At 41.1% G+C, this 26,389-nt stretch overlaps 1 protein-coding gene across 1 annotated transcript in view; it reads left to right on the top strand.

Moving 5' to 3' along the window:
- Nucleotides 1-651: 651 nt before the first annotated feature.
- The window catches only part of TRPA1 (transient receptor potential cation channel subfamily A member 1), a gene marked incomplete at its 3' end in the record, with an annotated part of 46,852 nt that continues 21,114 nt past the window's right edge, over nucleotides 652-26,389 (top strand). Inside the window, exons 1-12 of the mRNA XM_079796373.1 lie at nucleotides 652-777; nucleotides 5,800-5,959; nucleotides 8,451-8,626; nucleotides 13,118-13,225; nucleotides 15,977-16,085; nucleotides 17,344-17,489; nucleotides 17,948-18,084; nucleotides 20,458-20,506; nucleotides 21,480-21,579; nucleotides 22,412-22,512; nucleotides 23,523-23,692; nucleotides 23,778-23,942. Of these exons, the coding sequence (XP_079652499.1) occupies nucleotides 667-777; nucleotides 5,800-5,959; nucleotides 8,451-8,626; nucleotides 13,118-13,225; nucleotides 15,977-16,085; nucleotides 17,344-17,489; nucleotides 17,948-18,084; nucleotides 20,458-20,506; nucleotides 21,480-21,579; nucleotides 22,412-22,512; nucleotides 23,523-23,692; nucleotides 23,778-23,942 (1,532 nt within the window). The 5' untranslated portion in view covers nucleotides 652-666. The remainder of the gene's footprint in view (nucleotides 778-5,799; nucleotides 5,960-8,450; nucleotides 8,627-13,117; nucleotides 13,226-15,976; nucleotides 16,086-17,343; nucleotides 17,490-17,947; nucleotides 18,085-20,457; nucleotides 20,507-21,479; nucleotides 21,580-22,411; nucleotides 22,513-23,522; nucleotides 23,693-23,777; nucleotides 23,943-26,389) is intronic.

The raw sequence follows: 26,389 nt of genomic DNA, 5'->3' as shown, positions 1-26,389 counted from the left end.
AGTGGCTTAGTATTGTTATCCACAGGAAATGTACCCAGAGGAAGTGGGGCCTTCTATTAGAAAATAGGAGTTTTTCTAAAATCTCTATCTCCAAAGAGGCTTTTAAATTGAAATGGACAAGGGAAAAACAGGCCCAGTGGCTTTTAGAAACAATGCATTCTAAAAAATAGAAATCTTCCCAATGTACCCAGTTATTATCTCATTCTCCGCCCGCCCCCACCCCCAAGGTTGTTGGGTAGGGCGTGTGTGTGTGTGTGTGTGGGGGGGGGGGGGGGGCTTAGTGTTGTTATTAGCTAGATCCACCCAGACCTGACACCTAGACTAGGGTGGGGGTGGAGGTGGGGAGGGGAGGGACAGGAAATAGGCGCTTTCCGCCTAAAGTGGTGAGTGAGCCCTTGGGACATTCGTTGCGCCCCCCCCTCCCGACTCTGCGCGCGGGGCCACGAGGTCTGCGTCCTGCCACCACCCCGCACCCCTTCTCCTTCCTGCGCTACAAGTAGCTGAGGCCCGAGAGCTCCTCGCAGAAGTTCCCGGGCTCGCGCAGAGCAAGTTTTCCACGGTCCGGGGACTGCCGGGGCGGACCCGCCTCCCCGCGACCCGCCGCGCTCTGTCGCCCCAGGTGCCCGCGCGCAGGAGCTGCCGCAGGTGGCGTCCGGGGTGGGGACCATGAGGTGCAGCCTGAAGAGGATGCTGCGCACTGCGGGGAAGAAGGAGCCCCAGGGCGTGGTCTACCAGGGCGTGGAGGACGACATGGGCGACTCCAAGGACTCCTTTAAGGTACCCTGGGCGATCGGCGGGCGGGAGCGTGTGCCCTGTCGCTAGCCCTTTGTTGTAGGTTTATTTCAGACTGAAGAGCTAAATGGCGATACCTGGCAGCCGGGTTTCCAGAAGTGCCTTGGCGGTGGGAAGCATTCTTGTCCCGTGGAGTGAAACAACGGAAACCAGCACCTGAGGGAAGCTTTACAGGAATCTTAGAGTAGAGAATCCTGGGGCGGGGGGTGGGGATGGGGGGTAGGGGGTTGTCGGGACAGGCTCCGCGGAGAGGAAGGCCCTTTGAAGATGGGGAGGTGGTCCGTGGGGTCCCAAGGACTAGGTGGGGCTTCTGTTTCTTAAGCTGTTCGTGGCTTCTGCTCTGAAGGCAGCATGAGCTACTGCCACCCCCTGATGGCGCGGTCTGAGGGCTCAGGCTCTAAGCGCTCAGAAACCCACCCCCGGGTTTCCTCAGGTTGTCAGCAGGGGGAAGGGTCTCTTTTCAGACGTCAATATATCTTTACAAATGCCTCTCAAACCCTCACCACAAATCCCTTTCCACAATGGAATTAACAGTTCCTATGCATTGGGGGGGTGGGGGGGTGCTTATTCAGATACACATGTTACAAAAGTGGGATGTCACAGAGGTTTGCACTTCTATTTCCTCACAAAATGTATTTCAGAATGCTTTTCAAATCAGCACCTGGAGAGGTGCCTCACGATTTTTAGCAGCTTTATAGTATTCCCTTCTCTGAGTGCGTCATGATGTATTTAGCCAGTTCTGCACCCATAGACACTTGGGCTGTGTCTGGTTTGTTTTGTTTTGTTATTTCATATGATTGAATGTATCTGCGAAGGGAGATGTGGCTTTGTCTGTCTGTCCACTGGTACCTTAGTGGGCATGTTTGTATGTTAAAGTCCTAGCAGGATCAAGAGGTATGTATAACTTTCATTTTGCTATAAATTAAATTGGCAAAAAGCCCTCTAAACAGGAGGCAGGAATTGATACTTACCAATTGATACTCATGTGTGTGAGCCAGACACGTGGAGTAAATCACATAACCCCACAAACCAGGCCTCCCAAGCTGAGTGAGTCTGTTGGCACATCTGCACGGAATACTATTTTCCTCCTCAATGTTAACAGGTCTTAATGTGTTTAATATAGTTAATGAAGAATTGAGCATTTAGGATTCATATAATAAACGTTAGGTTGAAATAAAACAAAATCTCTTAAAATTTTGATCTTTGATTTTTGCTTCATGGCCTTTTGGCTTCATCCCTACTACTGAAATCATGAACGAATTTCCAGCATTAGAATAGTGTCTCTGGAATTAATTTTACGGGACAGGAAAAAATTATAAAAATTTGTAAAATCACACCAGAAATACTTCCTTTGCCTACCTAAGTGCAGTAGAGCCATTTGTGTGGTTTTAGAAGCCACATTAAAGCTTACAGAGGGAGGGAGGGCTTAATATATTTTATTTTATGGCCTGCAGCAATTCCAGATCATTCCGTAGAAATCTCAATGGTGAGAAGAATTAAAGACCAATACATATAACACTCCTCATAGTTCTGAACTCTAAGGATTTCCTGATTAAAAAGATACTGTGTACAATATTTTCTCCAGCACACACACTGTCTCAGGAATACTAACAAAACTGAAGGATGGCAGAAACCTCAGAAGCTGAGGAATGTGGATAAAACCATCTGATTTATACCCTTTTCCTTTCCCGATGACTTTTCTTCAAGAATTAATATTTGCCCTAGCTGCTTTGGCTCAATGGATAAAGCCCTAGCTTCAGAGTCTGGGGTTTGGTTCCGGTCAAGAGCACATGATCCCCGGTAGGGGGCATGTAGTAGGCAGCCAATCAATGATTCCCTCTCATCATTGCTATTTCTATCTCTCTCTCCCTCTCCTTTCCTCTCTGAAACCAATAAAATGTATATTTTTAAAAAGAGTTAATATTTTAGCATTTGACCATCCATTTGTTATAATCTCTCACCTTAGCTTCCCTATTTTTGTCCCACTTATATGCATTCCATTAAAGTGACCTGAAACAGATGTCTTTGATCTCTCTGTTTTAAAGAACTCACTGCTTTAAAGGTGATTTAGTCTGTTAATGTTCTGTGTGTAGTTATATAATGTGACATGCAAACCTACACTGAATGGTTATATAATAATTGGTCTAAATCACAATTTTGGCTTATTCTAGAACTTGCTTTAAGAAATCCTTCCAAGGCTGACTTATCATGTACTGTGTTCAGACTGACTATTCAGTGCCTCTGATGAGCATGTATAAAGTATTTTGATGTGCTTGTGCCATTGTGAACTCAGCTGTTCCTTGGGAGCATCTGAACCACATACTTGTTCCCAAGAGTGTTTAACTGGATTGATCGCTGAACAGACCTATAAATGGCTCTTTCTGGCTCTGTGGGGTGAGCAATATGATCCCTTTATTATCAGTGAAAGGACATATCAAACTCAGGTGCTAAAATACTTCCAGATGGACTTAGGCAAACACTTGCTTGATAGGGTAAGACCTTGAGAATACTTATTTCTGTGAGAAATCCATTTTTAAACTTAGTTCTGAATATGTGTAAACTTGGACACGGTTGGATACCCCTTGTCATATGCATCCACTAAAGGTATATGAAGCTTATGTAGAAATGTGTAATTGAAAATTCAGTGACACATCTCCATTTAAGGGCCTACCATGGAAGAGTGACTCCTTAGGTACTATTCTGTGTTAACGGAGCAAAAATCAAAGGTCGAGATTTTTATTTTTATTTTTTTCATATATTTTTACTAGTGCCCTGGTGCACGGATTCATGCACATTGAAAGGAAATTAATTAGAAGGTGGCTGGTGGGGCAGGACTGGGTGAGGTGGGCCAGACACACCCTAAGCCAACCTCCTGTGGTCCCTCCCCAGCCAGCTGCACCTGGGGTGGTGCGCAGCTCAAAGGGCATCTGCAGAGTGAGTGGGGTCCCCTGGCCTGGGGTCCCCTGAGGTCCTCTGGCAAGTGGGGTCCCCTGGCCTGCCGAAACTGGCTCTCCAACATCCCCCAAGGGGTCCCGGATTGCAAGAGGGTGGTTCTTCGGTGATGCACCCCAGAATTGGGCTCCCTCCTCTCTGGTTCTGGGGTGCATCACCCGAGAACCACTGCTGCCAAGTGACTGCAGCTCAGCAGCTCCTGCGTTGAGTATCTGCCCCCTAGTGGTCAGTGCGTGTCATAGCTACTGGCTGGTTGGACGGTTGCTTAGACTTTTATATATATAGATTGATTTCAGAGAGGAAGGGAGAGGGAGGGAGAGATAGAAATCAATGATAAGAGATAATCATTGATTGGCTGCCTCCTACACACCTCACACTGGGGATCAAGCCCGCAACCTGGGCATGTGCCCTGACTGGGAATCGAACCCTAATCTCCTAGTTCAGAGGTCAACACTCAACCACTGAGCCACACCGGCCAGGTGAGATTTCATTTTATATATTTCAACCTGATATTTATTATATGAATTCTAAGTGCTCAATTCTTTGTTAACTGTATTAAAAAATACATTAAGCACATTAAGACTTTATTTTAGTTCATGATAGTTTTTAATTTGAATAGTGGGAAATGTTCTGGTTATCTGTAAGATAACGAATCATGGGTTTTGACACATATATCGCCATGTGTCAAATGTGACCTGTAACAATCAAAAGTAGAATTAAAGCAAGTGCCTGCCTGGATCATTTGTTTGGGAGGTTTCTGCATTTTTAGAAAATAGTCATTTTATAGTGGGTTCCATGAAAAGCTACTGTCTTGTAGAACATTTTGCTTTTGGTCCATGTGATGAAATATTTGCTAAGAAATTGCTTTGGAAAAAATTCAGACAAATGTATTGCTTGGGCACATATTTCCAAAGCTTGAAGGAACACTGAGAAAAAATCTTAGTCTCTATATTGTCACAGGACAGGAAGGAGGTTCGATTAATTTTCCCATTGGTTTTTTAAGTCTCTAGGGAATTGAAATTCACCAAGTAGCCCAGTGTGTCTCTAACAGTCCACATGGCCTCACCTGATGTGTTTTCCTTCTTCCTCCCTTTTTCTAGAAAAATTATTTACATCCTATCTAATAACAGAGTAGTATGCAAATTAACCATACCTCCGCGACAAAATTTTTTTTTGGCGTCAACAGATATTAAGAATTTTCAGAGAGTTAAATAGAGAAATAGATTGTCAGTTAATGTAGATATTAATAAAGGATGCATTAATTTCAGGAAGAACATAATATACTCTTTGCTCATATATATAAATTTAAATTATAATGCAAGGCAGCCTCATAGATGCAAGTTTATGATATGAAAGCTGTTTTAAAATTGTAATTGCTATAGTAACATTACTAACATTGAATACAATGATTTTTAAAAATATATATTTTATTGATTTTTTTACAGAGGGGAAGGGAGAGGGATAGAGAGTTAGAAACATCGATGAGAGAGAAACATCGATCAGCTGCCTCCTGCACAGCCCCTACTGGGGATGTGCCCGCAACCAAAGTACATGCCCTTGACCGGAATCCAACCTGGGACCATTCAGTCCACAGACCGACGCTCTATCCACTGAGCCAAACTGGTTAGGGCTGAATACAATGATTTTTAAGAATTTATTTACTTTTTTAAAAAATATATTTTATTGATTTTTTTACAGAGGGGAAGGGAGAGGGATAGAGAGTTAGAAACATCGATGAGAGAGAAACATTGATCAGCTGCCTCCTGCACACCCCCTACTGGGGATGTGCCCGCAACCAAGGTACATGCCCTTTAAAACTTTTCTCGAGATCTTTATTTCTATAGTATATACACATTTATAATCTGAAAATGAAATCAGTTTCTTAAGGTACTTATCAATGTTTAGGCATTTGCTTGCACTTTCTTTATGTCTGTGAACATTTTGTATTATAAGCATGATAAATAGTTTTGGATGACAATAACTTTTAACGATGAACTTATATGAATAAATTTTACCTATGCTTGTTTGAAGTGAAAATTTTTAATATACTTCTAGGTGGTTTTTGAAGGAAATGCAAATGAATTACAAAGCTGTCTGAAGAAACCAAAGAAACTACCCAAATATGATGATGTGAACGCCTCCCCTTTGCATTATGCCGCAGAAGAAGGTGACATTGGGCTGATGGAGATGATCATCAATGACTCCTCTAGTGAAGGTAACAAAATGTTACAGTGATTGCTCCCTATCCATTATCCCATTAGGTTCATTGAAAAACGTGCTGAGAAGTTACTCTGAAGGTAGATTGGTTTAAAGAGCCTGACAAGCTCACTCAGAGTGTGAATTTCCCTATAAGCCAGTGGTCCTCAATGTTCCCCACTGAAACACTGCCAAGGACAGTGCAGAGACCTGGGACACTGCGTGGCAAGCACTTCAAATCTTTCTGATCGGTCATAAAATTCATATACATTGTATGTATCCTTCTATACTATTTCTGTTGAGGTTATTCTACACTTAAGTTGCTCATCAGTGAATAAAACGGACACTCTAAGAAGATGTAACATACTCTCCCATGTACACCAGCCTCATTTTAGAAACTCAACTGTAGTCAGGGAAGGTGGATGCCACAGAGACCTCAGCAGTGAGGTGGAAGGATAAGGCTTTTATAAGTTGAGATAATTCTGTCAATGTTGTGGAAGAGGCATTGGAAGTGGAATCCCAATTAGAAAGCTATTTTAGTGTAAAGAGTCAACCAGGGTTTTGAAGTTGGAATAGGAGAAAGGAAGAGATTCGAGAGCTATTTTGCACATGGAGTCAACAGTGTGTGATAAAAGATTGGATGTAAGGAGGAAGTGGCAAGAAGTGACTCTGAAAAGAGATGAGGCTGATAGTATAACCGCAAAGAAAAGGAGGCATAGAAGAAAATACAAGAAAAGTGTGTCTGACATGTGATGGGGTAATGACTTTGGTTTGGTCCTACTGAGTTTAAAAGGCCCGGGGATATGCACTGGGAAATCCCCAGTAGACAACTAGAAATATAGAAGGAAAGGCACCAGCCCTACAAAGCCACTGTTGTAAAGGAAGTAGCTGGGATGGTGGGGATGCCTGGAGAACCTTTAGGAGACCAGAGAATTGCCCATAAATGCAGCGAAGAGGAGAGCACCGACATTAAGGGTCAGAAGAAAAGCCAGGAGCAGGGTGGTGAAGAGAGTGATGGGAAAGGGAGTGAAGATACACCCAACAAGGGAGGAAGCTCACAGCACACCCTCACATTAGAAAGACTCGGGACCTCTGTAGAAATGATTTCTGAAAAGTGGCGGAGACAAAAGCCATATTCAAGTTATTTAATTAGTGATTGGAAGTATGTAAGTTTAGGCCCTGGTTTAACCAAGTTTGGTGCTGATTGAAGTGCTCAATAAAGTGCTCAGTCTTGATCATACAGAATGGTTAAGAGATGTGTGTGTGTGTGTGTGTGTGTGTGTGTGTGTGTGTGTGTGTCTGTGAGTGCATGTGTGTATATGTGTATATATTTCAGAATGAGGCTTTTGGCCCTAACTCGTTTGGCTCAGTGGATAGAGCATCGGCCTGTGGACTGAAGGGTCCCAGGTTCAATTCCAGTCAGGGGCATGTACCTTGATTGCGGGCACCTCCCTGGTGGGAGGTGTGCAGGAGGCGGCTGATCTATGTTTCTCTCTCATTGATGTGTCTGACTCTCTGTCCCTCTCTCTTCCTCTCTCTAAAAAAATCAATAAAATATATTTAAAAAAAAAGAATGAGGCTTTTGGATGAGTGAAAGGAAATAGTACAGAGATAATTTAAAAACAAAACAAAACAGACATGGCTACAACATGGGTCTAGGCATTGTAGATGGTCCCCAAATCATTTTCAAAAGTGAGTATTTTTCCCTCCTCAGACATACAGACATACTGCCACTAATTAAAATAGTTGATAAAGCAGACAGTCATGTCTGTCTTAGAACAGATATAAGATGCTGCCCATTGCTGTGCTGAGCTCACAGAATAAACAGCGTGGTATGTCATATTGTAGCCATGTGTGTCACTGGAGGCTCAAGCTCTAATTCCAGCCCTGTGGTCTCTCAGCATTGCTATGGGCCAAACACTGTGCATGAAGACATCATATATATATTTCTTTTTTGTAATCAAATTTGAATATGAGAAAACAGGTTAAAGGAAGTAAGGCAACTTCCCAAACTCTTTTTACTAGCGGTGTAATGTTGCCAAGATATTGAGCCACTCGGGGCCTCAGCATCTTCATCTTTATGAAAAAAGGCCATGGTTCCTTGCGGGCTGTTGGAGGGTTCAATGAAATAATGGTTATATGGAACCTAGTAGAGTGCCTGGCATATATGGTAATTATTGCTTTTATTGAGCACAATATGTTATACTAGTAACAGTCCCCAAATTCATACCACAGATAAACGCATGTAGCAATCGGAAGATCTGTCTTCTTACCGATGTCATAGACGGACGCCTCACTCATTTGACAAAGTCAGTGTCCTCATTCTATGCCTCCCCTCCAGGTGTCCATCAGCTGTTTCTTGAGACCAGAAGCTGTATTTTTATTTGTGTAACGAAGGTGAAGCCTGTCACAGTAGCACCTGGCACTGAGCTTTGAAGTGAATAGGGATGCAACAGGCATTCAGTCCTGTCCAAGCAAAGCCTAACCCACATATTGCTTTCTTTTCCTAGTGCTCAATGTGATGGACGATGATGGAAACACCCCTCTGCACCGGGCTGCAGAAAAAAACCAGGTTGAAAGTGTTAGATTTCTTCTCAGCAAAGGAGCCAATCCAAACCTCCAGAACAACAGCATGATGGCACCACTCCACCTGGCTGTGCAGGGCATGCACAACGAGGTGGTGCAGGTAAGCCTGGGCTGGGACCCTTGGCCAGGTGTCTCTGCCTGGGCCAGAATGGCCAACCTCAGCTGCCAGGGCAAATGTACCTATTATAAGGTTGGCTTTACTTCTGACCAACTAATGACCTTGCTAGTGGTGATGATGATATGGTCTTTATCAAATAAAGCATTTACCAAGCATTTTTCTAAGGACTTTATATGTTTTAGTTCTTTAAATCCGCATTTTAACAAACTATGAAGACTGTTATTATTCCCATTTCATAGCTGAGGAGACTGAGGCAAGGAGAATTAAATCACTTGCCTAATGTCAGATAACTGGTGAAAGCAAGAATTAGGAATTCTGTTCTGATCTTGATGTTGGCAAGTTGATTCTTTACCGCTTTTTCCTGACTGATTTAATGATTCAAAGGCGGAAGGTGACACGTGCCTCAGTGAAGACAGAAAACATAATGATAATTTACTATTTTGGTTCAAGTGGACAGCATGTGATCATCTTAGCAGAAGACACTCGATACTATAGGGAAATTAATATTTTTCAAGGCTTTCTTTCTTTTTTGAGAGTAAGTTAGGTCAAACAGAGGAAACCCTGGTAAGTGCCTAAAGGAAAGGTTTAGGCCTGGCTTTCAAACACATCTGAGTCTCACAGATATGCTGGGAAACTCACATGCTTACTTAAAGAGGAATGCAGTTTACAAGTGGATCGTATTCCAGAAATTTGTTTCTAAGGTAGGCAATTTGGAACTGACAATAAATTTCCCTGTAGAAGCAATATTTCAAGTGACGTGGCTATTGCGCTAAGCCAGCTTGGTCAGTGCTGAGCTGCTGTGACACAGTACCATGGGCTGGGTGGCTTACACAGCGAACAGCTATCTCTCACAGTTCCTGAGGCTGCAAGTCCCAAGAGCCAGGGGCAGGCTGATGCTATGTCTGGTGAGGACCCGCGTCCTGGTTCATAGATGGCTGTTGTCTTGCTGTGTCCTCACATGTAGGAGGAGGCAAGGGAGCTCTCTGGGTCTCTTTACAGGGACACGAATCCCCTTCAAGAGAGCTCTGCTCCCAGGACTTAACCAGCTACCAAAGGCCCCACCTCCTAAGACCATCACGTTGGGAAATAGGATTTCAATTTTGAGGGACAAAAACATTTGTTCCCTCACACCGCACCACAACTTACTTTGTCTATAAATCACCAAAGACAACACAGTGAAGACAGAAAACATGGGTGTCTATGAGCTCTATGCTCCCTTTAGCCCAAACACTGTCCTCTCAGCCCCCTGAGTCCCGGATCCCTGTGCTCCAGGCAGAGAGGGCGTGAGGGGAGCCCCCTTTCCACTTTCCCATTGTCTGTCCTGATTCTTGGCGCAGGGTATTGTAATCACAGGTTTGTGGCTTTCTCTCCCCCTCTGGCTGGTTATTCTTGAAGGAGGGGCTGTGTGTGACTCATCTTAATAGTCCTGGGCACTGGCACTGCTGATAAGGATGACTCTTAAATGAATGCATGGATGGATGAATGCGTAAATTGGGGTTCTGGCTGAAGCAAAAAAGGGAGAGTTTAGGTATCAGCCCCTAAGAAGAGGAGGCAGGGCAGCCCCTTGAGGAAGTTATTGGGAAGGCCTCTGCCAGTGGCCTGTTTGTTCTTTAAATGTCTGCATCATTCACGAACCATCTGAATTGGGCTGCTAGTGACTGCAGGGACCCCACCTGCCACCCCCAGAGATGTCTCATCGTGTTTCCCCAAGGAACTCCTGGGCTTCCTCTGAAGGCTCTTGTCAGAAACAAATGCCCATTGACTTAATTAGTCTGGGCTCTGAAAGTGTGAGTTGGGAATTCAAAGGCAGTAACAGTTGAAAGGCTGATAAATAGAAATGAGAACTCTTCTGGCCAACAAATACAGAAAGGTGGGTACCACTCAGAAATGGAAAAGAAAGTTTATAAATAAGCCCATAAGTGATTTATAAATTAGAATGGCGGCTATAACAAATTTTCCTGGGATACACCAGGACGAGAAGAGAAGTGGGATTGTAAGAGAAAGACATCAACTCTCCTTTACTTGCCCTTACCAGCCATAACTTCCTCTAAATACTATCTTCAAACCCCTGTGTTTCACCCAAGATGAAGAGAATAAAAGAAGGAGGAGGAATTTTAAAGTGTCTCATGTGCTGGCAAATGGTCTCCCACCTTCTTCTCCCCGGGACAGGCCTGGACCCCACTGGTTCTGGCCAGTTTAGAATGCTCTTCCATTGTCTGGTCTGCCCGCCTTTCCCCAAACCTGCCACCATGGTCCATATGGTTGTAAACTGAAAAATTGTTACCCACGGTCACCTCTAGTTCTTGCAGACTCTGTTGGCATGCATAGTGTTTCCCGGGGCACACTGGCCCAGTGCATAGTGTGCCTGGGGGTCTTGTTTCTCAGTTGCTTGCTGGCCTTAGTCCTTGGGGCTTAACTTCAAAGTATCCAGTGGCTTGACCCTCCCAGGAGGCTTCTTGTTTTCTCATCGAAGGGACACCTGGAGGCCTCACCTGAGAACCTCCAGACGTACCTGGACATGAGTGAATCTCAAGTGGGTGCACAGTTTAGTTGCTCTCCCTGGGCCCCTGAACCTATAATTAGACACAGCTTTATGAAAGATTGTGCTTATGGCAATACAAGAACACCCTACATGCCGCAGGTCTATGGCCAATGGGTCTAAGACAATAAAGAGGGGGAAATCTCCTCTTACAGACGTGGGTAGGTTTGCATGTGACTTTACCATTTACTAGGAAAGTGCCTAAGTCCAGCTTGTGTTCTCATTTTCCTTCATCCATCAGTAATTTCTCTATATTTAGTTGTTAGGAACTAAAATCTGTTCCATTTGCTTTGGGGAACAATTTAGTAAGCTTAATTCATTTGCTGACATGTCAGCACACATTCTATTAATAGGGGGCTCTGGTAGGAGATTGTGTGCTTTTTAAAAAGAGTCGAGGTATTTAGGAAACAGCTTGTTTTAATAAATTCTTTTTAAACAATTTAATTTGAAGTACATAATAGTTTTATAGTCTCGCCACAAGAGAAACGTCCTCTAGTAGGCCAATCCCAGACTTCTCTCTTGGGAGAATCACTTATGTGAGATAAGTATTGTTAGGTTTAATGTAATATAAAGACTGGTTAAATATCTGTAGATGCTTGGCCAGTGATCAGCTGGAAGCCAACCAGGTGAGGGGGTAACAGGTCTTCAGACAAATTCCATTAGAAAAATTGCTTAACCATTTTGTCAAGAATGCTAATTTCTTACATCATAGAGAAAGTTTCTATTCCAGGCTAACTCTGAATTAATTGAGTTAAGCTATACGAGTGTTACATGAAACTTTCTTTTCTCTATTGAAGACAATGGAGTTTTAATTGACATTTCCCAAAATACTTGCAATCTCTGTAAAAGAAATATGACTAGAGGGAAAAAACACACATTTCTTCTCCTTCCCTCTCTCCTTCCCTCTCCTGCCATCCCTTTCTGCATCTTTCTTTTCCTCCTCCCCAATCCATACATTTCAACAGATTTACTTTCTTGAAGACTTTAGTTAACATAGTTCACTTAATACAAGTGAGAAATATGAAGTGAACTGTGTTAACTAATAACTACAGTTCTTACTATATGTCCAGTTCCACAATTGCTTCAGTGGATATGATGTAGAGATTGCCACCAGTCATCTGATTGAGAAATCTATGTAGCTAATGAACAAACTGAACTATGAAGCAAAATGAGACAGACTCATAGATAGAGAATAGGCAGACAGTTCTGGGTGGGGGTGGGTTTGGGAGCTTGAAGGAATTGAGCAAAAAAGAAAAAAAAGAGAGAACTCATAGACATGGACAACGGTATGGTTATTGCATAGGGATGGGTGCAGGTGGAAGAGAGCATAGAGGGGATAAATGGTGATGGAAGAATTAAATGTAAGCCCTAGCTGGTTTGGCTCAGTGGATAGAGCGACGACCTGCAGACTGAAGGGTCCCGGGTTCAATTCCAGTCAAGGGCCCATGCCTGGGTTTCGGGTTTGATCCCAAGTAGAGGGCGTGCAGGAGACAGCCAATCAATGATTGTCTCTTGTCATTGATGTTTCTATCTCTCTCCCTTCCTCTCTGAAATCAACAAAAACATTTAAAAAAAATTTTAAAAAGCAATCTATGTAGCACCCACTATGTGCAAGGTTTTATACCAGATTGTGTGGGAGAGGGATGAAAAGCAGTGAATAAGGACATGGTCCCAGGCATCAGAGAGTTTATACTCTAACCAGATGCCCGATGCACGAAAATTCATGCAAGAGTAGGCCTTCCTTCCCCCAGCTGCAGGCAGGCACCAGGGACTCAGGCTGGCTTCCCACCGGCCCCAGCTTCATCAGGAAGGATGTCCGGAACGACATCCGGAAGACGTCTGGTCTAATTAGCATATTATCCTTTTATTATTATAAATACCCTGTTTGGAAACCTGCAGCTTAAATCTTGACAGTTGTTCCCTCTCTCACACAGGTCTTGATTGAGCACAGTGGTACGAATATTAATTTGGAAGGAGAAAATGGAAACACAGCTGTGATAATCGCGTGCTCCAGAGATAACAGTGAGGCTCTGCAGATGTTGGTTTGTATTTTAACCTTATTTTTTCTGTTTTCTTTCCCTTTTCATTAGTACAATATGAATTATTGTTACTCACAACAGCTCCCAGTTTCTCTTTTTAGGCAAAATATGGAGTACGGAAAATATGTCATAAAAATAGTTCTGTGGGTTTTTATCTATGAACTCCCACCTTGAATCTTAAATGGATTCCGAAGACTAACAGGAAGGCATTAAAGAAATTGTGAGAAGATCAAAGTGAAGGAAAGTATAGACAGGGAAAATTAAGATGAAGCTGGTGGTCAGGCTAGAATATGAAACACAAAGTATAATAGCCTGTGTGTTAATTACAGTGGCTCATACTGTTGATTCTGAACTTCTGAATAGTCAAAGGAAAGGTAAATATAGTCATTGCAGACTTATTGTTGGGCCCATGAAATAAAAGCCAAGAGAGACACAGCCCTTCATGTTACCAAGACGAGAAAAATTGCTGCCATGTGTTCTCACAAAGGGAGCCCTGTGTGACAGGAATGGCTAACCCTCGGCCGCAGCCCTGAAGGGAGCCGCCTTCTCTCTGGGGTCCATGGAAACTGGGCACGCCATCTGACGGACTCCTGCTTCCCTCAGTGCCCCTTCCAGTGTGGCACTAGAATTCCAGTAAAGAGCTTTCTTCCCAAGATTCCTTAATCATTATTAAAAAAATAATTTAAAAATATCTTCCTAGTATTTAATTCCACAAATATGTTGTAACATATTTACTGTATGTCATGGAGAAAAATTCATATTCTTTTAAGCTATCATGATTAGACCAAAAAGAATAAAAATAAATTACATAACACTCAAACCAAGACTTTAGAAAAGAGCCTCAAATAAACCAAAAGAAAATTGGACTAAATAGTAAATTTGAACAAAAAATAATAATGATTTTGAAATTATTTGATAAATCAAGAGTCATTTCTTTGAAAAAGATAATCAAATAGAGAAAGATTGGCAAGTCTAACTTAAACAGGAGAAGATAAAGCACAGATGAGTAAATAAAATTAGAAATAAGAAAGGGTTTTACCTGGATCTGATGGTAATTTTTAAATGACAAAAGATCAATATGCATAATTCTAAAAAAATTATAAATCCCCTTTTAATGGATTAATAGTGAAAATAATTAATTTTTCAAAATTAACTAAAAAGGTAAAGACCTGTAGGGAACCATAAACCATTTTTAAAACGTGCATTACAAAGCTCTGGAGCGAGCTAATATTACCTTTTGCTCTACCATTTGCTAGGAAAGTGCCTAAGTCCATCGAGTGAAGCTTGTGTTCTCTTCATCCATCAGTAATGTCTCTATATGTTGTTAGGAACTAAAATCTGTTCCATTTGCTTTGGGGAACAATTTAGTAAGCTTAATTCATTTGCTGACACGTCAGCACACATTCTATTAACAGGAGACTCTGGTAGGAGGTTGTGTGCTTTTTAAAAAGAGTCAAGGTATTTAGGAAACAGCTTGTTTTAATAAATTCTTTTTAAACAATTTAATTTGAAGTACATTCTAGTTTTATCACATAGTCTCGCTGCAAGAGAAAAGTCCTCTAGTAGGCCAATGCCAGATAAGGCTTTTATGAATTGCACCATAAAAGTAAATGTAGATGTAAAATCTTTAAAGTACTAGCAATTAATTCATCAAAATATTTAAGAGTAACAGGAAATACATGTTGGCCTTATGCAGAGCATGTACGGATAGTTCAGTGCTGGATTATAACACATCAATTGGCCTGAGCAGACAAAGCATATGATTATATGTTTAATTTTAAATGGACATACCTTAACCTATAAAGTATTCTTACAAATCAATTAAAAAAACAACAACAACACTCCATGGGAAACTGACAAGGGGTCACATCAAGTTTAATTAATTTCTCTAATAATCAAAGATGAAAAAAACTTTGTTGATATACAGTGCTAGAGAAATTTTCATGAGTTGGAGAATTTCATTCACTGTGGGTGTGAATACTAGTAAGCAAATACTTTTCTGAACAGTATGACTACCAAGTATATACATAAAAATTACCTTTGCAAATAAGACAAAAAATATATTGTCTCTAAAATGTAACCCCTAGAAGATGAGATTACAGATAAATATTTGCTTCGTCACACTTTACTGCTTTTTCAAAATATTTTCTTTTATGAAAATAAAAGGTACTTACAATGCAACCAAAATCCAATGATCTATAGAAAATGACCACTGAAAATTATTGACTCTGATGTCAAGGTAATATATGATTCAGTACTTCTAATATATTTTTTGGTGGAGAATTTCCATTAGTGAAAATACCTGATTTTTATAGTGAACAAGAATGCTGGTCTAATTATTTAATTTTACATACATAACAAAGGGGAAGAATCTGGAAAATATATCACCCTATTTGTACAAGGAATTGAGAATGGGTGTAGGAAGAGTCATGTTAATGTTTAAAAATATCTCATTAATCCCATTGAAAAATGTGTTCACTTTAGTTTTCTGGGCTATCGAGATTGATGGTTTGTGTCTACATTATCACCTTATCTTTGGAAAATATAGTGTCTCTATTTCAGAATCTTAGCCTAGTTCCAAAGTTACCTTCTTATCTAGATTTCATATCATTTGAAGCTCTTCTGTATAGTTTTACATAGTTACAGAATAATGAAATAGTTTTGGAAAGTGATGTAACTCCTTGTTCATCCTTGCCACGTGGGGTCTAAGTTGTGACATTTGACTTTTTGCTGTTGTTCTTTCTTTTCCTCCAGTTAAGAAATGGAGCTAAACCATGTAAATCAAATAAATGGGGATGTTTTCCTATTCACCAGGCTGCCTTTTCAGGAGCCAAAAAATGCATGGAAATAATATTAAAGTTTGGTGAGTAGAAGCTTTTCTACATTATATACTATTACAAAGAAGCCTATATTGGTGGATGCTAATAATTTGAAAAATATTTAACCTTTTGCACTCGGATGTCGAGTGTGACTCGACACGGTTAGCATTAGAATAAAGGAATCGAGAAAAAAGCAAGTGAGTGCAAAGGGTTAATAGAATCTACACATGGGCTTTTAAGTACTTAATGTCTTTTCTTTTTAAAAATTGCCTTTATCCTATATAATAAAAGCCTAATATGCAAATCGACTGAATGGCAGAATGACCGGTCGCTATGGCACGCACTGACCACCAGGGGGCAGATGCTCAACTCAAGAGCTGCCCCCTGGTGGTCAGTGCGCTCCCACAGGGGGATCGCTGCTCAGTCAGAAGCCGGGTTCACAGCTGGCGAGTGCAGTGGCGGTGGCGGGAGCCTCTCTCGCTTCCTCTGCAGGTGGGCAGTAAGGAGTGAGGGGTCCCAGACTGCGAGAGGGATGTCTGACTGCTGGCTTAGCAGGGGGATTGGGCCTAAGCTGGCAGGCCGACATCCCCCCAAGAGGTCCCAGACTGTGCGAGGGCGCAGGCCAGGCTGAGGGACCCCCCGAGTGCATGAATCTTGTGCACTGGGCCTCTAGTCTATATATATAAAAGGCTAAGTGACTGACCATTTGTCCGGCCGACTGGCTGACCGGCCAACTGGCCAGTACATATGACATGCACTGGCAATTTAAAAATAAACATGGACTCACGCATGCGCAATACAGATAAAGCTCTCACTGGTGCCAATCACACGTGTGTGTTTTGATCTGTCATTGTCAGTCGTGAATTTGGTTGACACTTCTATTATAGAGAAAGGGCGAATAGCAATATTAAAATATTTATTCTAATTAATTTCCTTTCAATGTGTATGAATCCATGCACCAGGCCACTAGTTTATTTATAATACTAGAGGTCCAGTGCATGAGATTTGTGCACTTGGGGGCGGGGCCCTCAGCCTGGCCCCTGCCCTCTCGCAGTCCAGGAGCCCTCAGGGTCGGACATCCTTAGCACTGCTGTGGAGGCGGGAGAGGCTCCCGCCACTGCTTCTGGGCTTCTGGGCTTCTGACTGAGCAGCGCTCCCTCTGCTCCTTCTACTGCATTGAGCGTCTGCCCCCTGGTGGTCAGTGCACATCATAGCAACCAGTCATTCAGCCATTCGGTCGATTTGCATATTACCCTTTTATTATATAGGATTTGTTATCTTGAATTTTATTTTCTTCTAAAGGCGAAGAAAATGGATATAACAGACAGTCACATATTAACTTTGTGAATAATGGGAAAGCCAGCCCTCTCCACATGGCCGTTCAGAGTGGTGACTTGGGCATGATTAAAATGTGCCTAGACAACGGTGCCCAGGTAGAGCTGATGGAGGTAACTGTTCATATTCTACACGAGACTCTTCTTTTAGAACTGTCATACATTATTTTCCAAAATGCTTCCTAGCTCTTTGACAGTTGACTAGATTGATACAGGTATTTCCTGCTGTTTGTGTAGAAGCAGCACAAGAGAACCTCCCAAATTTCAATCTATGTAATGAATTTTGAGAGCTACCCAAAACAACTGCAAACACAATTATAGATCCAGTAATGACAACGATACTGTTGATGGAAATATTGTCCGAGCTGTCAGGTTGCAAGGAAGCAAAATTGCCAGCTATGATTTTTATACTATGCTTTTCAATAGATGAAACTGATTATTACTCATCCTCTTAAATTCCATTTCCATGATTTTGTTGACCTGGGAAGAAAAAGTAAACAATCTCCCGGCTGAATTTAGGGTATATCCTTCAACTGGGACTTAGACATTGATTCTGGTGTCACAACTTACAGAACGGGAAGTGCACAGCCCTTCATTTTGCTGCCACCCAGGGGGCCACTGAGATTGTAAAACTGATGATAAACTCCTACTCTGGTAGCAGCGATATTGTCAACGCAGTGGACGGAAACCAGGAGACGCCGCTGCACAGGCAAGTTTCCTACTCACATTCTGTGTACAGGCTCTCAGTCTTCAGGTGCGAAGTTACACCCTGCAGGGAGAAGTAAGCACTCCCACATCAGAGGGTCCATGGTTCAAAAATCCTGGGCCTCAATGGAAACTGCATGCTCCTCTGGAATCAAAGTAGAACTTTAAATAGATTTTGGAAGAATAAAAATCACCAGTGGCATAGCCTGTATCAATTCTTAATTTAGTAAATATAGATTCAAGACTAATTTTCTATATGCTCAGAAGGTCAACATATGTGGCTTTCCACAGGCTTTATCATCTGTTCTGGTTCCACCAATGTCTTATCCTCATTTTTAGTGAAAATAATGGAGCAGATACATATAGGTGTTCCATTTTTCCTCCCTGTTCCCCTTTCCTCCCACCCCCAAAATGATAAAGTTTTCAAAACATCATTTTAGGAAATGATAGCCAAGCTCCAAACAAGATAAATATTTCTGTAGAGTTTAACAGAAATACACATCAGAGAAACGCATCTAAAGCTATAGGAGTACTAGATGCTAGGACAGGGAACAGGCATGTAGGCTGAGTTCAATTCCTTCAGGAAGACAAGGACTTCATGCTTCCTAGTAAGTGCAAGAGGTGGTTGAGATGAGCCTTATCTGTCTCTGTGTCTCTGCCCCTCTCTCTCTCTCTCTCTCTCTCTCTCATACACACACACACACACACACACACACACACACACACACACAAGTGTGAGCATGCTGGAAGCCTGGAATGGCAGAAGAGAGCTGAGATATACATATTGTAAATCTACAGTACATCTCAGGGAAATAGAAACTTTACCTACCAAAATAAGATTTGTTTCTAAACTGGGCAGGGGGATGAATGTACATTAGCAAAACCACCAGGCACAGTGGGGTCGGTCTGGATAGAAAGGAACTCTCACTTAGGAAGAGTTTGTTAACTAAAATTCCCCAGCATAAAATAAAACTTATAAAATACAACAAAAGACTACTTCCAAGGAAATAGAAATTATATGGTAATCTGAAAATAATGTTACTTAAGATTTTCAGAAATTTAAAGGAATAATCAGTTATGTCAAAATAAATAGGTTAAAATAACAGAAAATGCCCTAATCAGAATCAATTATAGATTTTGAAAGGCTCTTAAAATTTTTTAGCATTTTATTACTTCTATGGTGCAAAGGCAGTGCCTTGTTCTGGCCGAAACAGTGAGCTTTGGAGTCAGGGGAATGGGGTTCCAGCCCACCTGGCTATGTAACCTTTGGCAAGTCATTTGACCTCTCGAAGCCTCAGTATCCAGATCTAGTGGGAATTTTCGTTTCTAATGGACTCTCGGGTGCACCCAATATTGCTGGTCTGCAGCCCACACTTGGAATAGCAATGCTGTGGACTGGGGAGACAGAAGAACAAACAAAATAGGGCCTTGATGTTGTTAATTATTTATTAAAATTACTAAATGCATTTAATATAATTAAGATATAATACAACCTCTTGTAAATTTTGGGTTAAAATTAGCAAACGGATTCTGAGACTTATATACAACAGACTAAGTATTGCTAAGGTAATCTTGAACAGGAACAAGGAAATAAGCTTTGCCATAGGAAACAAAGTTTTAAGTCATTAACATTTGTTATGGTGCTTTGATATAGAGTGAAAACTTGTATTTGCTTTATTAATATTATCCTTACAATACCAAAATGATTTCAAGTCTTGCCGTAATTATTTTGGCTTCATAAAACCTCAGGATAGCTAACCCTGCCTTGTTAACTTTTGCCGAAGAGGGGGCATTTTGAATCCTGCAGATGAATTTTAGGTGCATGAACTCTTGTTATTCTCCAGGGTCAACAGTGGTAACAACCAGTTCTTTTACTTTAAGCCAGGGGTCCTCAAACTTTTTAAACAGGCGGCCAGGTCACTGTCCCTCAGACCGTTGGAGGGCCGGACTATAGTTTAAAAAAAAAACTATGAACCAATTCCTATGCACACTGCACATATTTTATTTTGAAGTAAAAAAACAAAACGGCAAAAACACCCGCATGTGGCCCGCAGGCCGTAGTTTGAGGATGCCTGCTTTAAGCTCTTAGGACAGATGTCACCACTCACTTCAGAACACCTTCATGATGATTTTACATGGAGAACATAGGTTTATGAAAAGATGAGGAAGAAAATCTTGTGATGTATTTGATGTTGCTCTATTACTATTACATTGAAAATAGTATCCTAATCAGAACCAATTATAGATTTTGGAAGTTTCTTAAATTTTCTAGCATTTTATCATGTTATAAAATGATCATTTACAATGACTTTCTGAATATAGTAGCTTTATTTTGTGTCGATAGTAGTGGGGTATGCTTATAATTCTCCTTTTGCAGGGCCTCATTATTTGATCACCATGAACTAGCAGAGTACTTAATTTCAGTGGTAAGTACTTAGTTGACACTTGTATTACTATTTACAGTTGAAAATCATAGAATTACATAGTATGAATTTAAAAAAATAAACCAAATTTTAATTTCTTGCCTATCAGCAAAGAAGTTTACAAAAAGATGATTGACACATGTGCAGACAGAGTGTATTACGCATGAATACATAACAGTCAAATGTCACTACCATGAAGTTAGAAGAACCCGAGGGTATTCTGATGCCAGTGTCAGTGTGTTTAGTGTGGGGAGTGGGTGGCTACAGGGCCACTCTGCTGACCCTTCTTCAGGTTGGGAGTCTTCGGAGGGGCGGGGTGGCAGCCCTGGCCACTTCACCACTCGCTGTAAGCTTCCACCCCAGCTGCCTCAGGGCGGCCTTTCGGGTAATGAAAAACTGGGGAATTAACTGTGGGTTAAATTTTAACAGATGAATATATGATGTATTTATTTAAGTCCTACCATATCAGCAACGAATATAGTTTCCTTTGTAGTATTTAACATGTATTTGTTGTCAATAGCAACTCTAGATATGGTGATAGTTACATCTATTTCAGATGAAGGAGACTTTTTAAAAAGTGAACACTTTCTGTTTTTAAATCATGTATGCAATAAATGTGGAAGATTGTTTTTGTTACGGACATTTAAAAATCTTAAAGTGAGAACTCCACTATTGCTAAAGGTAAAAGGATTTTATTTTTGCGGTGTAGGTATTAACATAGATCTAACACAGATATCAGTTAATAGATTAACATGTGAGGGTAATTTTTGTTGCTGAAATGATAAAAAAAATTCTTTGATTTCTGATGTTACAACATATGAATTATAGAAAATTTTCAAACAGTTTTGTAGTCAGGTATATGCTTGGGTGCTGGCCATATTGTGGGGACTCTAACTGATGAATGAATATTACTTACAGGTTGTAATGTAAGCTGACTTATCTGTGCATAAGCTTTTTGTTGAATGACTTATTTTAGGGAGCAGATGTTAATAGCACTGATTCTGAAGGACGCTCTCCCCTGTTACTAGCAACGGCTTCGGCATCTTGGAATATTGTAAATCTGCTCCTCTCTAAAGGTACCACAAGGGACCAGGCCAAACCTTTAGAACTGCCACTCATTTGGGTTAAATGTTTAGTGTGGGCTAGGCATTGGGCCAGATGCTTGAATACAAGATAAATAGAATATTTCCCATGTCTAGAATAATATTCAGTGCAGTCAGGGATCAATACTTAAAAAGATAATTTCAGAACACTCATAGATAATAGTTATACAGCAATTATCATGTCCCAGGCATTTTGCTGAACATTTTATCTATATTCTCTCAATGGTTAAATTTTATGCAGTAGAAGTACTGTAACTGTTCCCATTTTATTATTTATTTATTTATTAAATATATTTCATTGATTTTTTACAGAGAGGAAGGGAGAGGTATAGAGAGTCAGCTGCCTCCTGCACACCCCCTACTGGGGATGTGCCCGCAACCAAGGTACATGCCCTTGACCGGAATTGAACCTGGGACCCTTTAGTCTGCAGGCCGACGCTCTATCCACTGAGCCAAACCGGTTTCGGCAACTGTTCCCATTTTAGTTACTAACCTGATGTGATGATAACAAAGAACAGAGGTATCTTCCCCTGACCTTTCTTGATCTCTAATCTCTTCATCTTTATAGTTTATGCTTTCAAAGGTAAGACCTCATATATTAATTAATGTAATAAATCATATATTCTCTCCCCCTTTACACACAGTACACACAGTCAGGTAAACCCATTTTTAACTATATTTAGTTTAAGTTCAAGGTTGGAAGAGATTTAAATAAATTTTTTTTTCTTTTCTTAAATTAAAACTCCACCATAGGCCATGATTTAAATAAATGAACATAAGTAATATTTATATTGTACTTTTTCAGGTGCCCAAGTAGACATAAAAGATAATCTTGGACGTAATTTCTTGCATTTGACTGTACAGCAACCTTATGGGTTAAGAAATTTGCAACCTGAGTTTATGCAGGTAATATATCTTTTATGTATGGATTCCCAGAAATTGAGTTGGGTTCAGCAGAGAGTAAAGTGATTTTGCTTATTATGATTTTTATTATTATGAAGGCTGATTCTGGAATTTAAAAATTACTTTAAAATAAAAATTCTGTATTTAAATATTTATTTACAACATAGTGGTGATGATTATGATGATGATAATAAATTACACTGGGACTGAATTTTCTAAGTTACAGAGGGTTCCTGTATATCCCCATCTATCTATATTGAGTAAGCTTTTCTTCACTCTTTGACCATTATGAATTGGGTATCATAAAAAGGCCAAGTTCGTGTGTGGGTTAGCAGTATGCTATCATCAATTAAGAAAAATTGCTCATCATACTTGACTTGTTGACATGTTGAAAACATTATCTCCACATTTATATTCACTGACTAATATTTGCTGAGTGACTATTAGGTGTATCTGAAGTACATTATATTTTTCAGCATTGCCAATATCTTTAATGAAGAATAAAAATGTACGTATTTGAATATTCTAAATAAAAATGTTTGTTATTGATTGGTTTAAGCTGCTCATTGGGCATCCATTTTAAATTTAACATCCATAACAAAAGATAAAGTAAACCTTATTTTAATATTTCATCCCTTTCTCCTAAAAGAGCACTTTAATATTAAGTTCTTAAATTGTTATTTGCGGGGGAGGGAGAGGGAAGAGAGGGTGTAGAGGATGGTCCGTGGTCTTATATGTTTGGAAAATGTTAGGTTAAAGATGTTAAGTACATTTCTCACTCTCAGGATTTCCAGGGCCTTTGTACATCACAGTAATGTGCACTGTAGGGAGACAGCATGCACCGTCATCCACATTTATCTTACTCTATCACCCTTCAGGTTATTAATATTTTTTGTCCTCAAGGGATACATATTGACCCTTGTTGGAAAATACTATGCTATAGTATAGTTTGAAAAACACTATAATTAGCATGATAGCAGAGTTATGTTTAGAATATTAATTTTTTCCCATAGATGCAACACATTAAAGAGCTGGTAATGGATGAAGACAACGATGGGTGTACTCCTCTACATTATGCATGTAGACAGGGGGTCCCTGTCTCTGTAAATAACCTACTTGGCTTTAATGTGTCCATTAATTCCAAAAGCAAAGATAAACAATCACCCCTACATTTTGCAGCCAGGTAAGGGTCAGTTGATGTGACATATGAGCCTGTCATCTTTCTGTGTGATATTTACTTTGAACATATGAAACCTAATTTTTTCAAGTTATGGGCGTATCAATACCTGTCAGAGGCTCCTGCGAGACATGAGCGATACAAGGCTTCTGAATGAAGGTGACCTTCATGGAATGACTCCTCTCCACCTGGCTGCAAAAAATGGGCATGATAAAGTTGTCCAACTTCTTCTGAAAAAAGGTGCCTTATTTCTCAGGTGAGGATATATGATTAGAATATTTACATAGTATTCTTTTAAACTAGTTAGCCATTTCCAGGCTGTTTTTCTGTTTTATTTTTAATTATGGTACCTAACTTTCTATCTCCCTATGAACTTTTATCTAATTTACTCCTTGAAACTATGCAACCTCTGAAATATTGAAAGAGAAGTCAATGGCATTGCCAACTGTTGAATCAAGATACTGAGATTTACAGAGTTGAAGTTCAGGGTCACAGAATAAATGGCTTTGTGCAGAGTAGCTCCCAGGAGCTTTTTAATACAGTTCCTCATATTTTACTTCATTATCACACTACCATCTTTTAATGCAGGTACAAAACTGTGTGTGTACATGTACGCATACCCCATACTTTTCATTCCATCTGATGAATGGTATGCATAAAAAGTGCCCTTTAAACCACAACATCCTATCTAATAAAAGAGTAATATGCAAATTGACCATCACTCCAACACAAGATGGCTGCCCCCATGTGGTCAAAGATGGCTGTCCTCATGTGGACACAATATGGCCGCCACAAGATGGTCAGCAGGGGAGGGCAGTTGGAAGGGACCAGGCCTGCAAGGAAGGGCAGTTGGGGGCTATCAGGCCTTCAGGGGAGGGCAGTTAGGGGTGACCAGGCTGGCAGAGGAGGGAAGTTGGGGGCGACTGGGCCTGCAGGGAAGAGCAGTTGGGGGAGACCCAGGCCTGCAGGGGAGGGCAGTTAGGGGTGACCAGGCCTGCAGGGGAGGGCAGTTTGGGGTGACCAGGCCTGCAGGGGAGGGCAGTTTGGGGTGACCAGGCCTGCAGGGGAGGGCAGTTAGGGGTGACCAGGCTGGCAGAGGAGGGAAGTTGGGGGCGACTGGGCCTGCAGGGAAGAGCAGTTGGGGGAGACCCAGGCCTGCAGGAGAGGGCAGTTAGGGGTGACCAGGCCTGCAGAGGAGGGCAGTTTGGGGTGACCAGGCCTGCAGGGGAGGGCAGTTTGGGGTGACCAGGCCTGCAGGGGAGGGCAGTTAGGGGCAATCATGCTGGCAGGGGAGTGGTTAGGGGGTGATCAGGCTGGCAGGCAGAAGTGGTTAGTGGCAATCAGGAAGGCAGGCAGGCGAGCAGTTGGGAGCCAGCAGTCCTGGATTGTGAGGGGAATGTCCGACTAAACGGGCAGTCAGACATCCCTCGAGGAGTCCCAGATTGGAGAGGGTGCAGGCTGGGCTGAGGGACACACACCCCCGTGCACGAATTTTGTGCACCTGGCCTCTAGTGAGATATAAAATACCCCTGAATTTCATTATACTTAACTCTCACACAAGGAGCAAAACCAAATTAAAATAATTACGCATCATAAAGAGTAGCATAATTAAATGACATCTTTGTAAAAGGAAAAAAAAACCCAGAAAAGTTTTATAGACTTATGATGAGCTAGCTGCTAATGTCACCCAGGTGAATGAGCAAAGAGCTCATTAAGCTAATGTTCAAAACTCGATTTCTTTATCAGACTCTCAATCCCAGCAACGTCATGATGCAGCTGGGAACTGCATGCTCTGCTCAGTTCCTTTCTGCTTCCATGGGAACACCAGGCAGCAACCTGCAGAGGGGACCCCAGTGGGCCTGGCCAGAGACTGGTTACTTAATTACATCATCACTGAAATAGCGAAGTGGCTCTTGCACCCTCACACAGTTGCTCACTGGAATTGAAATTAAATTATATCAGGATCTCACTTTTTTTTCTATATATAATTTGGAAAAATGTCAAGCCTTAATTATACTTAATACTAAATTTCTGAGAAAAGACAAACATTTTCCAAAGAGATTATGTAAGGCCCAGCCAGCGTGTCTCAGTGGTTGAGCGTCGACCTATGAACCAGGAGGTCACGGTGCAATTCCTGGTCAGGGCACATGCCTGGGTTGTAGGCTCGATCCCCAGTTGGGGGGGGGGGGGGGGAGGGCACGTGCAGGAGGCAGCCAATCCATGATTTTCTCTCATCATTGATGTTTCTATCTCTCTCTCCCTCTCAATTCCTCTCTCTGTAATCAATAAAAATAAATTTAAACACACACACACATAAAAAACAACAAAGGGATTAAGTAAGCATCTTTAAGAGCACAGAGGAAAGATCCCTTTGAACCAGAACGCTTAGTAAACTAAGTGGCACTAAGTTAAGTATCTTATAGTCATGTATTATAAGATGATGTTATTATTATTGTTAGTAGTAGTAATAAGTAGTGGTCATGAAGACTCATACCACCATCATGGAGATTTTTTATATAATGCTCAATGAAATAAGAAACAAGATTTAAAATCATGTGTATAAGTACATTACAGCCTTGGGATAACTATGTATGATACAGACATACTAACTCTAGTTTCACCCGCCCAAAGTTTCTGATATTATGTTTATATACTTTTAAAAAATATATATTTTATTGATTTTTTACAGAGAGGAAGGGAGAG

Source organism: Cnephaeus nilssonii (genome assembly GCF_951640355.1).
Source record: "Cnephaeus nilssonii genome assembly, chromosome: 18".
Classification (NCBI taxonomy): domain Eukaryota; kingdom Metazoa; phylum Chordata; class Mammalia; order Chiroptera; family Vespertilionidae; genus Cnephaeus; species Cnephaeus nilssonii.
The sequence above is the reverse complement of the archived record's forward strand: the minus strand, read 5'-3'. Positions and strand labels throughout refer to the sequence as shown.